Source organism: Phoxinus phoxinus, assembly GCF_949152265.1.
Source record: "Phoxinus phoxinus genome assembly, chromosome: 17".
NCBI classification, from domain to species: Eukaryota; Metazoa; Chordata; class Actinopteri; order Cypriniformes; family Leuciscidae; genus Phoxinus; species Phoxinus phoxinus.
Window position 1 is genome coordinate 28,528,578 of NC_136892.1, and position 15,150 is coordinate 28,543,727.

Consider the following 15,150-nt stretch of genomic DNA (forward strand, 5'->3'; position numbering starts at 1 on the left):
CTTTTTCACTGATGCATTGTTTCAACATAATAAAAACAAAAAAAAGTATTATACTGATTAAAATAAAGTAAAAAAAAAATCAATACGGTAAAAATAACTTTTTTATAATTCGATATTTTCTCTTAAAACAAGTATTGATGTTAAAATACAACTATTATTATATGAATATATTCTTATTATTAAAAATAAAATATGAATACATAAATGCAGATTATTCGTCTCACCGATCACCTCACCGTCTGGAGGACTGCAGCGGCACCCGTACTGCGTGACCAGGTCTATGTCATAGCCGGAGTTGATTGGATGATGGTGAGCCAGTTTGATCATTTTCTTGAAGGCGTCGTAGATGAAGATGAAGCTGATGAGAGCAGAGAAGCCTTCCTCAGTGAAGCGTGTGAAATACTGGACCAGGAAACTGGCGTCTGTGGCGACCAGGATCAGACACAGAAAACCCGACCACAGTCCGATCCACAACCGGAACTCCAGATAGTCGAAATCATTATCCCTGAACCGATCAAACAAACACACAGCATCGTTACCCACAAGCACAGCACAGGAGGAAAGCCAACCAATGAGAGAACAGGGATCAAATTAATAAGAGTGTTTTATAAATGGCATACTACACACAGTATGCAAGCTTTCTTCTAGCATGGATTACCTGGATAACTTTCTACTTTACCAAAAAACTGATCCCATAATGATCTAATAATAATAACTGTGATTTTTAATCTTCAGATTTATGTTAAAATGTGTGTGTGTGTGTATATATAATATATAAATACACACACACACACATATATATATATACATATATGTGTGTGTGTGTGTGTGTATATACAAACACACACACACATATATATATATATATATAAACACAAACTTTTATTTTGGATGTGATTCATCTTCTTGACAGCACTAATATATATATACACACACACATATAAATATACTTGTGTTACGGACTGAATCCATATATCTTCATTGATTCAAATGTACTAATCATATTAGCATGCTACATCTTACTCATCAAATATGTTACACTCCATAATTATAGACTCAGCGGTTTAGATGGAAACCCTCAGCAAAGCTGAACTGATACACACACTAGCAGAAGCAGACATGAAATCTGACTCAATTATTCATAATGGAACATAAACACAGAAACCTGAATCCAGAGAGAGAGAGAGAGAGAGAGAGAGAGAGAGAGAGAGAGAGAGAGAGAGAGAGAGAGAGAGAGAGAGAGAGAGAGAGAGAGAGAGAGAGAGAGAGAGAGAGAGCGAGAGAGAGAGAGAGAGAGAGAGAGAGAGAGAGAGAGAGAGAGAGAGAGAGAGAGAGAGAGAGAGAGAGAGAGAGAAATGTATTCATGCACACACACACACACACACACACACACAGAGACAGACAGAGACAGACAGAGAGAGAGAGAGACGAGACCTTGCCGGAAAGGTTGAAAACAATAAGCTGTATCTCGATTCCTGATAATAACCCAGTTAATGTTGATAATGTTGACAGATAATGTTGTGCCTCAGACGACACGCGACTAAAAGAGTTCCAGGGAATGTTGCTTGTTTTTGGTCAAACAAAATATAACATATCAGTACAGAAAGGAAGTGCCAATGTTCTCAATTGATTCTGTAACTTAATGTGAAATGGACATATCTGGCTATTAAATCTGATTGGAATATATCATAGAAACACTGTCGACTGTACATCAATGAATTAATGAATGAGCAACTAATTATTAAAACGATGGAGGATCTACATTTCATCTTGAAAGAAGTATTTTTATTGTGACTAATGAAGTATTAATGTGGTTGTTATATAATTGATAATAATAATACATTTAGAAATTAAACTAACAATAATTTCTGACATTATTATTATTATTGTTGTTTAGACGTAATGCAATAATTTTTGGCAACAAAAAAAACAGGGAACAGTTGGAGGATCCAGTGCATGGTGAAAGAACCATTTATTGAGATTATTAGTAATGTGATTATTAGTATATTAATTTAATAACAGCAATAATAACAATTATAATAAATATTTAAATAGTAAATAATAGTAATAGTATATAAATAAATATTAGTAATAAATATTGTTGTTGTTGTTGTAATTATTCTATAATTATGTTTTGTTTTAATTAATGCAATCTTATTATCCTAATATCTTATTATCGTAATTTAATAATAATATATTTTATGAATAGTAAATAATAATAAACTTATGTAAATAAATAATTGTTAATAATAAATACATTTCTATAATTATTTTTGTTTTATGATTAATGCAATCTATTGTATTAATTGAATAGTACTACTACTAATAATATGATTTTTAAGTAAGTAAATACATAAGTATTAATAATAAATAAGTTATTATTATTGTTGATATAATTATTATATAATTATGTTTCATTTTATTATTAATGCTATCATTTATTAAACACTTTTTTTTCTTATTTTGCTGTTCCCACAGTTTTATAAATGCAAACTGGCTAACTGATAATGAAGTGGATTTTACCACACCACACTTTGACAAATCTGGTAAACCAACCTTGTGTTTTAGTACTTGTGTATGCTTCAGTGTGTGTGTGTGTGTGTGTGTGTGTGTGTGTGTGTGTGTGTGTGTGTGTGTGTGTGTGTGTGTGTGTGTGTGTGTGTGTGTGTGTGTGTGTGTGTGTATGCATGCTTCAGTGTGTGAGTGTGTGTGTGTATGCATGCTTCAGTGTGTGTGTGTGTGTGTGTGTGTGTGTGTGTGTGTGTGTGTGTGTGTGTGTGTGACCCACTTGCTGAAGTTAAAGAGCAGCCTCTCGAAGACGAGCACGGGTCCGGTGCTGCTCAGGATGGTCATGGGTTGACCCGCAAACAGACAGAACACGGCACCAGCTAACGCCGTCCCCAGAAAACTCTCCAGCACGCCCTGCACAGAGATATCAAGCGCTAAAACAGCAACTCTTATCAGATGTGAGCCTGTATGTGGTGTCAGCTGTTTGTGAAAACGCTTCATCAGACAAACACCTGTTTCCAACACACACGGCTGGAGCTTTCTCAGCTGAGCATCAGTGTTACATGCGTCTGCTCACAAGCCTCCAAATATTAAACTGAAGTATAAGAAAACAAACAGAAAAGGCCATTTTCTGCCAGGACATTTCTTTTAACCCTAAAACAACACAATGCAATGCATATAAAAAAAAATAAAAAAGGTAAAACACCTGCTGTGAAAAAAAATCAATACTGAAATATCCTTCATATTAACACACAGTACATTTGGCCCCTAATTTTGATTCCTTGATGAGGAGAGGTGTGCCGTTACTTTAAAATGATCAGACTAACGATATTCATCTAATGGACGATAAAACTGACCTAACAAAATCCCATACACTTACACTGGAAATGTGAAACTCTTTGATAAAGTCTTGACAGCTCAACTTTGGCGAGTTATCACGGCATATTTAAACTCTTCTGCATTCAGATTTGAGTCCATTCTGTTAATCCACTTCTGCCACATAAGAAAAATGTAATCTTGCAAATCTTTGTATGTCATGTATGACATAAAAATTCGGAATTATGACATTTAAATCAATAACTTTAGAAGTAAAAAAAGTCAGATTATGTCATACTTATAGTCATACTTGTGAGTTTTTAATCTCATATTGACTTAGTATGTCATAATTTTGACTTCTCATAATTATGACTCAGCGTCATAATTCCAACTTTTTGTCATAATTTACTTTAATCTTATGACTAGTGTGTCATAATTTTGACTTTATATCTCATAATTTGTACATTTTAAGTCATAATTTTTATTTAATGTCATAATAAAAATAAAAAAAATCATAATTATGACAACTTTTTTAATTATTTCAACATTTATCTTATAAATATGATTAGAATGTCAATTTCGACTCAATTAGGAAAAAATGTAATTTTGAATAAATCATAATTTTGACTTTTTAATCTCATAATTGTTACATTTTAATTTCGTTTTTTGTGTGTGTCATAATTATTACTAAGTCATCATTTATGAATGTATCTCATAAATATGGCTTGGTATGTCATAATTTAAACTTTTGATGTCATAATTTTGACTTTTTAGTCTCATTGTGACTTAGTGTGTCATAAATTCGATTTTTATCTCACAATTTTGACTTTTAATTTAATAATTTCGATTTAGTTTGTCATAACTTCGGCTTTTCATCTCATAATTATAAATTAGTGTGTCATAATTCCAACTTTTTGTCATAATTATGATTTACCAGTGCATGATTTTTTTTTCTTCTTATGTGGCGGAAATGGGCTTCCACAGAACTGTGTCTTGATTGCATTTCCAACAAGCATGTTTGTATATCTACCTTCAAACACAAGTCATCTTAAGGTTTATGAAACATGTGAGAGAAAAAGTCCTTGTGTGCAATTCAGCAACCTGCCATCTGAACCTGAAGCCATTATTCGACGTATCTGAAGCAGGCTTTGTAGGTAAGGGCAGAGGTCACGAAGGATTCCCTTAGAGGGATGTTTTAGAAGTGTAGTTGTGTGATTTTATGTGTGTGTGTGTGCTTGTGTGTAATCTGAGGATATTTATAGCTGATCCTCCTTAGCCTGCGCCATATAAATGCACTGCTAAATATATGGGCAAACTTTGCAGTCACGGCACATGTCCGAAAGTACCACGCACAATCCTGACTATTTATATACACAGTTGTTCGAAGAAAAGCGCTCTTCCTCCCTCTCTCTCTCTCTCTCTCTCTCTCTCTCTCTCTCTCCCTCTCTTAGTATTGCACGGATCAAATCCCAACATGCAACATGTACATCTGTTTCCAAACACCCGATCTAGGGAACACATAACATATATTTGAAGTGACATGTTTAATAATCAAACAGCTATCCGTGGCCTTTAAATCCCTGGAGCTGTGAACACAATGTCAGCCAAATTTTAGTTCCAGGAGCTCCTGGATAAACCCACAATAGCCGAGTCAAATCGCCGGACACTAGTTAAGTACAACACACACAAACTCACAGTGAAAAAGACGTGAACAGTCTAACCTGCATGTTCTCCGTCGCGTCTCCCAGCAGCCCCCCGAAGGTGATGGCGTTAGTTACGGTACCCAGGTAAATAAACAAGATGGCGGACAGAGACTGAATGTGGATAGCGTCGTAAAAATCGCTCGCGAAAAACGGGAGTTTCCTCTTGATGTCCAGAACGAGACCCCCGCAAAACCTAGGAGAGATAGGGATTGTGTTTTCTTACTGAAAAATGCTTTCTCAGGTAACCTAGAAAATATGCTGACATTAAAAAAAAATTTTTTTATTCATTTAAAAAAATTATATTATATGGTTTTAATATTGCATACACCATAAAAAAAAATTAAAAACATACACCATCAAGTGTTCAGCGGCGTTGCTTCTGAAAGTATTTCTTCCATTCATTTTTCCCATAGGGATTTCTTTGTTAAAGCGTTATAAGCCAAGAACCAAACCAACCAGCGATGTAATCATATCACTACACACTCTGATTTGAAGCAAAAAAAGTATTTGAAAATCGGACAAAAATACAAATACAAAAACTGTGTACTTAACGGCTCTAGTACGGGAACGAACTACAATCCCATAAAGCATTGCAAACAGCGTAATCAAATAAAAAATGATGGAGAAATATAAAACTACTCATTTACTAATGTTTATTATACATGTGAAACTCGAAAAATGTGAATATTGTGCAAAAGTTAATTAATTTCAGTAATTTAACTTAACAGGTGAAACTAATATATTATATAGACTCATTACATGCAAAGTGAGATATTTCAAGCCTTTATTTATTATAATTGTGATGATTATGGCTTACAGCTTATGAAAACCCCAAATTCAAAATTTGAATATTGTGAAAAGGTTTTCATAAGCTGTAAGCCATAATCATCACAATTATAATAAATAAAGGCTTGAAATATCTCATTTGCATGTAATGAGTCTATATAATATATTAGTTTCACATTTTAAGTTGGATTACAGAAATAAATGAACTTTTGCACCATATTAAAATTTTTCGAGTTTCACCAGTGTAGATATAAAAGTAATATATTTTACGTTTATTGTAAAATATGCATATATATACAAATATTTAAGTATTTTGAGACCAGGAGATGCGATTGCGCCATTCGCAGTGCTTCATGGGAGTGGGCGGAGCTAACGAGTGTTTTGCTCGTTTCGACTCTGATTGGTGGAATTTTCTGTGCAGCATCATGGGTAATATAGTTTTTCCACCACAAATTCCACTGTTAAACATATTTTTCTAAAATTAAGCTGTAATAAATGTGGTCCGATTATGTTCTATCGATTAACAACCTCGTAGTTCACAGTCTTTAAAAGTTTGTATTGTTAAAAAAAATCAATTTCCCTATGGAGAAAATGAATACTGTTGTAAACAGATGCAGCCTGGGTGAGCATAGGAGATTTCTTTCAGAAATTGTTTTTTTTAAACTTCTAAACGGCAGTGTAAATATAATAACTGTTCATTTTTACTGCACTTTTCACAATGTATAAACAACAAAGGCCTATATAAACTGCAGTGTGCTCATGAACGTGTATTTGTGCCGTTTATACACTCACTTGCCGGTCATTTTGAGTTCATCCCCGACCGCATGGCCACCGCCGCCACCTGGACTCCCATCATGAGGCGTACCGCCATTCATCTGAAAACCTTCCCCTCCGGCAATAATGTTTTTACTAGAAGCACACACACACAAACTCAGTTTGCTTCCTCGGTTATCAGCTGTCATGTAATTTATCAAATGAACAATCAACAGATTAATTATCCTGTAAGATCAATGATGGCTGGTACCGTTTATCAGCAGACGGGATGGATTTAGGAGGTTCAATCCTGATATCAGGATCCCACTCTCCTGGAGGCAGAACAATGACTTCATCGAGGAACTCGTCAATCCCTGCCAGCAGGTCGCCGCGATCTTTCGCTTTATATGCTATGTCATGAAACACCTGCAGGGGCCGAAATAAAAGTACTCAACTGTGAAAATGCTGTACGCATGCATATAAACACAGGAATAAGAAGCCTTTCACACACACACACCTCATCAGACATGAGTGTGGCGATGGCACGTCCGATCTCCCGGTATGAATTGGCCTTTCCTTTGGGCCCCAGCAGAATAAAAAGGAACCTACAAATACACATAGATGTTGTTATAATCAGGGCTTGACATTAACACATGGATTTCAGCGGTGGCGTGTATATATTATATACATTTTTCAATTGTAGTCTTTAAAAAGATACCGGTATCTGAAATAATAAACTAAGTGCAATGTAGTGTTGTCAAAAATATAGATTTTTCGATACATATCGATGCAGAAGTATCTGAACCGCTTTACTCATTTTCTGCAGAATAGATGCTCCGGATTAATATTGTCGCCGTTACAGGGCTTGAATCTCGTCGTGGGATTGTGCGTATTGCGCATACTTTTACTCATTACTGTAGATGTTGTTCTCTCACCCAAAGTGCAACATAAAGCCGCCTCTCAGTATTACATTAAGTGATTTTTCACAACTTATTGCGCTTAAATACATGTTTAACAGTATAACGGATCCGTCAGGTCTTAAAGTGACAGCAGCCTAATATTCCTGCTGCCAAATTATGAGATAATATTAAAAATAACTATATGGTAGTTTTCCCCATGGTATCGAATGTGCAAAATTGTGGCCAGTAAAAATGCTGAGTGGCCAGAAACACTTTGAAAAAAAAACACTAGCCACAGTGGCTGGTGAGCAAAAAAAGTTAATGTCGAGCCCTGGTTGTAACTATAGCAGCAGATTAATGAATGACATAGCTTGGTTACCGTGTGGGCACAGGAACCTCGGTGAGACCTCCTAACATGACGGACTGCTGAAGACGCACAAACGCCACGAAGGGGGAGTCCAGAAAATCCACCTCGCCGACCAGCACGTTTGACGCCTCCGCATCCCGAGGAATTTTCTTCATGAACTTGTTATTCAACTAGAGGGAAGCAACAAGAAAAACATTTTTTCATTACATTCAGTGTGTGCACGGTTTAATATCGTTGGTTTTTATATACCGGTAGTCCTGAAATTCCCTCTAGGGCTTTTCACACTTGAACTAGTTGACCCTGGGTCAATCTAAACCCTGGGTTAAATGAATCCTGGGTTATCTTGCTTCCCGATGACCAGCTTTGTCTCCGTATCACTGTGATGAATCCGATCTTCAAGCAGATGCAACTGGATGAAATCATTTGAATGACACCAATCCACAATCCACAATCTGACTTGTAATGCAGTCTGACTTTTTCTCCTGATAGAGTTTGGGTTCCTTGCCACTGTCGCCTCTAGTTTGCTTAGTTGGGGACACTTAATATTCAAAAATATTACTGATCTGCCTTCTCTGACACTGTTGTATGAGAACATCACCTTTTTCCGCAGAACTGCTTTATAGCGAAATTGAACTAATTTAATAATTGATGATCTTTACAACGGAATCAACACTGAACTGAACAATGACACTATTGTGAACTCTGTGTGCATCATTGTCCAAATATAGTAAATAAGTGTTAAATACATCTCTATATACACCTTATATCCTTTGAACCATCTTCAGATTACATTATTTCTTTCTTTCACGCATTTGTCAAAAGAAGCGATAAGTCTCTTTATGAGATCATATTTCAGTGGAATATAAAAGTCTGATAAGATTTAAGCCGAGTGGAAAGATACAAGCTCACAACTACATAAACAAAAGCATCTGAGTCATAAAGCACTTCATTAGCAATGAACACTGAGATGACAGACAGCCTGGAACACACACACACACACACACACTATAACACAAAAGAGGCCTTGTGCAATGTTTGCGGTTTGAGTGATTTTAATCTGAGGTTATCAGTATAATTACTGCAGTAGCGTGAATAACACACAACAGGAGTTCTGTGCATCTGACAAGGCATTCACGCTAATCCACAAATATTGACGCAACTGACGACAGGAGCGATGTTTTGTCCTTGTGTGAAAGACAGCCACTGAGTTTCATTGTGCGCTACTGTGTTTGAAGAAAGAGTTTCTTTTGTCCCGTTGCACTCGCTCCTGTCCAACCGATGTCACGCCCAGGGCTGCAGCCTTCCTAACCACACTTCCCACAGGAGAAACATCATCTATCCTGCCTGCACTGAACTCTCGTGGGAGAATCTCACAAATCCTGGTAAGAACACACCCGGGTCACAATTCAATATGAAATACCACTACATTTGAAAGAAAATAAAGCCTGCTTTCAAACCATTAAGACAATATTTTCTTGGCGATGAAGAGCATTTCCCCAATACTCTTATTAGTGTAACGAAAAAAACGACAACAAAACTCAGTACTAACATTATTATTATTATTTAAATATTATTATATTATGTTAAAATAAATATTATATAATATTATAAAAAATAAATGTATATTAATAAATAGCCAAGCATTTATATTTTAATACATACATTTTATATATTATTTTTTATATACATACATATATACTTATCAATTTAAATATTACTATAAGTATTGTTGTTATTTAAAATATTATATTATAAAAATTGAGATTTAAATTATAATATATCTCAATTGAAATATGATTATGTGTACTGTTGTCATTTTAAATATTATATTTTAACATTTTAAATCATTTAAATTTACATTATTATATTATTAAATTGTCCAGCATTCATATATCATGGTAGTAATTGCTGATTTTAATAATAATAAAAAAGATAATCTACTGATCCAAAACATAATTTCTTATTTTTGATTTTGGGGATAAAATATGACCTGGACAATTTCATGACATTCACGCTGGTACTCTCACACTTTACCATCATGTCTGTGATAAGACCCAACAATATTTTCTTGCAGAATTAATCTCTGCTTCTACATGTGAAGAAACTATTCTGACACACACACACACACACACAGACACAGACACAGACACAGACACAGACACAGACACACACACACACACACACACACACACACACACACACACACACACACACACACACACACACACACACACACACACACACACACACACACACACACACACACACACACACACACACACACACACACACACACACACACACACACAGTACCTGGTCTTTCTCAGGCTTGTCTGAGAGATCGTTGAGGCTGTTGGAGGTCAGGTTACGGTGGGCCGTGGTTGGACTACCTGCAGAAGTTGTACAAGGTCAGAGGTCAAACACCTGTCAGCTGCTAAAACGCTAAACACCTTGTGGGAAATACAGACAAATTCTTACAAACAAAGAGGCCAAAGATTTTCAAATACAAGTCATTTTGTACATCTACATCTCAATAGATTCCTTAACTAACCTGTTGGACGGGTTACAGAAAACTAAAACCTCAGTAATTTTTTAATTAAGAGGTTTATTAAGAGATAAGACTTGTGATGACGTAAATATTAAAACAACAGTCATCATACTATTTTTTTTAAATGTATAGAACATTGACTTTTTTGGCATCTTTTACTTTTCCAAAGCGTTCCTAAAATGTATTTAAAGGATTCAATCTAGTCCTTATCTGCAAATTTACAAGACCTGATCTTCAGCAGCAATCTTACAGTGAACCGGACTAACAGCAAATCTAGCATGAATCAGTCTGAATCTTCAGCTAGACTTACAGAGAAGTCCCATGCTGTTGCTTCTATGCATCTGCATTTGCTCGTCAGGTTCAAAGTTGGTAAAGCAAGGCACAGGGTGATCAAGAGGACGCGCTTCACACACACACAGAGAGAGAGAAAGAGAAAAGACAGGGCGCATGCATGTCAATCAAGACAAGAGACAGGGAACAGAGAAAACAAAGCATTAGAACAGAGAAATCAAGTAAAATATGCTTCAAAGCGCTGATTCAGAAATTGAATTTGAGCTTCAAATTGAAATGAAAGTAGACAACATTCACGAAAACCAAATCAGCACCTTCCCCTGAACTGAAGAGAAATGATCACAAGTTTGAAAGGAAGACTAAGAGAATAGAGTTAGAGAAGCTGTGAAACTGCTGCTGCTTTGGAATCTAAGCTATACATATTTATAAATAATATATTTATGCATTATATATATAAAGTAAGAAACAAGCAAGTGAATGAATGCCAATTAATCTTTTTTTTTTTTTTTTTTTTGGTGAGAGTGGTTAATTTCTATGAACAATACGAAGCAAATGATTCCCTAAAATAAAAAGGTGTGTGTGTGAGAAAGTGTTTCAGTGATTGTTTCAGCTCGCCCAACTGTTAACTTGTGCGGTACAACATGTGCGGTACAACATGTGCGGTACATTAAAACCAATAGCATTGCACCACTACTTGGAACAAACACCCTGTTTCTGGAAAAGTTACAATATTATGAAAACATCTGATCTACCGTCACGCTACCGAAGAACGTTGTCAACATTTCTCGACATTTAGACGACACTTCTAGCTCTTTACGCATTAAAGTCAACATAAAACCTTTCACTTTCATACTGAGAAAGTGCATTTTAGTAACCGGATGGAGAAAAGTGCCTCAATAAGATGCACTATATCATTCTGATTCTTGTTCTCATTTTTTCCAGCAGACTTTCAGTGTTTTTTTTAAAACAGGAGATTCCCCGGAGGTTGGAGATTTAGCGGCTCCATGTCAACCTTTCTCACTCGTTGTGAAACGAACCTCAGCCACTCACACACCAGACACGCGTCAGAGTAGCCGGAGCAACTTCTCGCTGTCAAATCTTTCTCGACTGGCGTTCTATTGTTCAATAGTTGTTCAAACAAAGCGTTTCTAAGGATGCTGATTGTTAGTAGGCAGCGGTCTGACTCAGAGATGGTGAACGGGAACATGGTTTGTGTAACATTACTAACACATTATAATCTGTTTGATAGCGTAGTCAAGCAAAAGGCTAATCATGTTAATTACCGTCACGTGTCTGATGTTGTAAGAGCGATACCTAAAAGCATTACCATTCTGATACATCGACTTGTAGACGAACCTGTATAATTCACTTTTCCTAAAAGTTTCTGTTTCAAACATCTTATGGCTGAATTAAACCAGTATTTCCTCTTGCCATTGTGCAGCATTTACTGCAGTAAAGTTGAGCGAGTGAATCAGGAATTCTGAGCGGGTGTGAGTGAGTGGAGGCGGGGCTCATTTACATAATTATGATTCCACGTATACTAAATGAGTCAAGGGTGTAGTTACATTCAAGCTAATGTGAAGAAGAAAAATTATTTCCACAGGAATAAAACGTTTAAATGTGAAATTTTGGTGATCAAAGATGCGTTTTAAGGGATGCGATCATTTTGAACAAAAAAAGGGTTCATAGTGTACCTTTAAGTTAAGTTACTTAAACAGAGAGAAACATGATTAAAATTGATACTAAATCAGATTAAATAAAATACTAAAGTGTTTCAGCAGCAACAACTCTGATACGTTTCTAGTGGTTTCTAGTTCTTCCTGGGAGGGTTTGAGGTTTAATTGCTGTGAAAATCATTTGATTACTTGACATTTTGAAACATCAAAGGATTTGCAGTTTTGCACTGTGCCACATCTGTTAGAAAACATCTGCACAGTTATGAATGCAACATTTGTAAAATGTGAGAGACGTGCGGATGGATTGATCAGATACTGTGGATGCTGACGGTGAAAGTGAGAGGAGAGATGTGGAAACCGATAGAGTGTAAGCGAGAGGTTTAATGTGGCAGCTGTGTTACCGTTCTCCTGGTTGGTGAACAGACGACTCGCGCTCGACACGCTTTTTCCAATGTCTGCCAGCGAACGCAGGTTGGACTTCTTGGTCTGGTGGCGATGTTTCCGTAGCAAAGTGTACATGACCATCTCCTTCAGGTCGGCCTTTAGCTGCCCGTTCTCGATCTGACTGTCAGTGATCATTTCTGAAAGACAGAGACAGATTTTCATCAAGCATATACTGGTGCTTTAAAGAACCCAGGAACCAAAACACGAATCTGAAGGACTTCTGTAACCTCTTAAAGGAACACGCCGACTTTTTGGGACTTTGGCTTATTCACCGTATCCCCCAGAGTTAGATGAGTCTATACACATACCCTTCTCATCTCCGTGCGTGCCGTAACTCTGTCTGACGCACCCACCGCTAGCCTAGCTTAGCACAAAGACTGGAGGTAAATGGCTCCAGCTAGCATACTGCTCCCAACAAGTGACATTGTGATTTGTATAGTCACAGAGTGTACAAACAACAAGATCACATGAGACACGGCCATCTTCTAACCGTATACATACTGGGAACTATATTCTCAGAAGGCGAAGCACAGCTACTTCTGCGGAGTGATTTGCAGAGAGTTCGCTCAGTGTTGCGCTAATCACACCGCCCAAGTAGCTGTGCTTCGCCTTCTGAGAATATAGTTCCCAGTTTGTATACGGTTAGAAGATGGCTGTGTCTCATGTGACCTTGTTATTTGTACACGCTGTGACTATACAAATCACAACATGTAAATAGGAAAATGTTGCCGTTATTTTGTCACTTGTTGGGAGCCGTATGCTAGCTGGAGCCATTTACCTCCAGTCTTTGTGCTAAGCTAGGCTAGCGGTGGGTGCGTCAGACAGAATTACAGCACGCACAGAGATGAGAAGGGTATGTATGGACTTATCTAACTCTGGGGGATACTGTGAAGAAGCTAAAGTCCCAAAAAGTCGGCATGTTCCTTTAAGAACCATATAACAATTCAAGAACTTTACAAAGCCGAAATGAAAATTGAAGTTCGGTTTTACCAACGATCTGCTGAAGTGAGTTTGCCTCCATTTCCAGCATGATGGTTCCTTTCTCGATGCAGTTTTTCAGCTGGAAGAGCGAGTGAAGAGACAGAGTGGCCACATGGGGTTTACTCCACCGTTCTCCACCCTTCTCCACCTTCTCCTCAAACTTTATCCATCTGAGAAAAACAGAAAACACACTATTGTTTAGATAACAGCTAAATCACATTTAGGGCACTGTGACCTTGTACAGTGTGACATTATTCCAGGTACTTATTAAAATACCACGATAATAATAAAATTCGGGACATTAATCACAATATCAGGTTTTTTCAGCATGACATTTAACATCATAATACCATTTATTATTGGTCATGCAGATTGATCATACACGTGTTTTACCACGGTACATGTAAACATAAATCTGTGTGTGTGTGTGTGTGTGTGTACATGTTTTTCTATCCCAGTGAGGACTTCTGATTCAAAGTTTTTTTTAGTTAGATTTATTTGTTTTTTAAATGAATAATTTTATTTGTCAAGGATGTACAAAAGTGACAGTAAAGACATAAATAGTTTTACAAAAGATCAAATAAATTCTGTTCTTTTGAACTTTCTATTTATCAAAGAATTTGTATTCATCAAGAAACTGATTTCTGAAGTATCACTGACACTGAAGACAGGAGAAATGCTGAAAAATCTGATTTGAATCACAGGAATAAATTACATTTCAAAATATACTCAAATAAAAGTTATTTTAAATTGTACAAATATTTCACAATATTAATGTTTTTACGGTATGTTTAATCAGTGCAGCCTTGGTGAGCAGAAGAGACTTATACTCTTTGAGACCGGTATATTAATAAGGCAATCATTCAATATCATGCTTTTACCATCACTGTTTGCAAGGACATATTATTATTATTATTTATACTTACTGTAGGAACATATAATTTATATTTCTGTTGGTTTAAGCTTATACCATTTGGCAAAACAGAAAGACAGAGATAGATAGCTGCGTAACTCTAGCTTTCTGCTGACTAACTGAAAGCTTTTTGATGTAAAATAAGAATCAAAATGATTCAAAGCTTCTTAAAGCTCTTCTGTCCCTGTTATCAGCTTACCCATGTGTGCTTGAGCGAATATCTGTCTTAGAGAAACGATACCCAACCACACACAGATATCCTTTAGAGCCCTGTAATCTTGTGCAGAGAGGCTGGTGAGCTGAGTTTAGCCAAGCGTGGGTATGATATCCGAGACAAAAGTGATACACACACACACACACACATTGCGGCGTGCTGTTTTGATATGTTACCTGAGACACAGGTAAACCCAGAAACCCATGAGAACTCTGTGAACTCTTTCCTGGGTTTGTGCATCCATCCATCAA

The 15,150-nt window shown here is 36.5% G+C and overlaps 1 protein-coding gene across 12 annotated transcripts in view; it reads right to left on the bottom strand.

The window, feature by feature from the left end:
• Nucleotides 1-15,150, bottom strand: part of slc4a4b (solute carrier family 4 member 4b) — a 56,546-nt gene that overhangs the window by 16,239 nt on the left and 25,157 nt on the right. For 4 of the 12 annotated variants that reach the window (XM_079587294.1, XM_079587285.1, XM_079587291.1 and 1 more), the window contains exons 5-15: nt 13,782-13,942; nt 12,749-12,928; nt 10,691-10,783; nt 10,146-10,222; nt 7,845-8,002; nt 7,084-7,171; nt 6,838-6,992; nt 6,606-6,722; nt 5,046-5,220; nt 2,789-2,922; nt 225-505 (exon numbers count right to left, since the gene is read on the bottom strand). In XM_079587294.1, coding sequence (XP_079443420.1) covers nt 225-505; nt 2,789-2,922; nt 5,046-5,220; nt 6,606-6,722; nt 6,838-6,992; nt 7,084-7,171; nt 7,845-8,002; nt 10,146-10,222; nt 10,691-10,783; nt 12,749-12,928; nt 13,782-13,942 — 1,619 coding nt within the window. The remainder of the gene's footprint in view (nt 1-224; nt 506-2,788; nt 2,923-5,045; nt 5,221-6,605; nt 6,723-6,837; nt 6,993-7,083; nt 7,172-7,844; nt 8,003-10,145; nt 10,223-10,690; nt 10,784-12,748; nt 12,929-13,781; nt 13,943-15,150) is intronic. The other 8 variants (XM_079587296.1, XM_079587289.1, XM_079587292.1 and 5 more) reach the window with 3 other exon arrangements.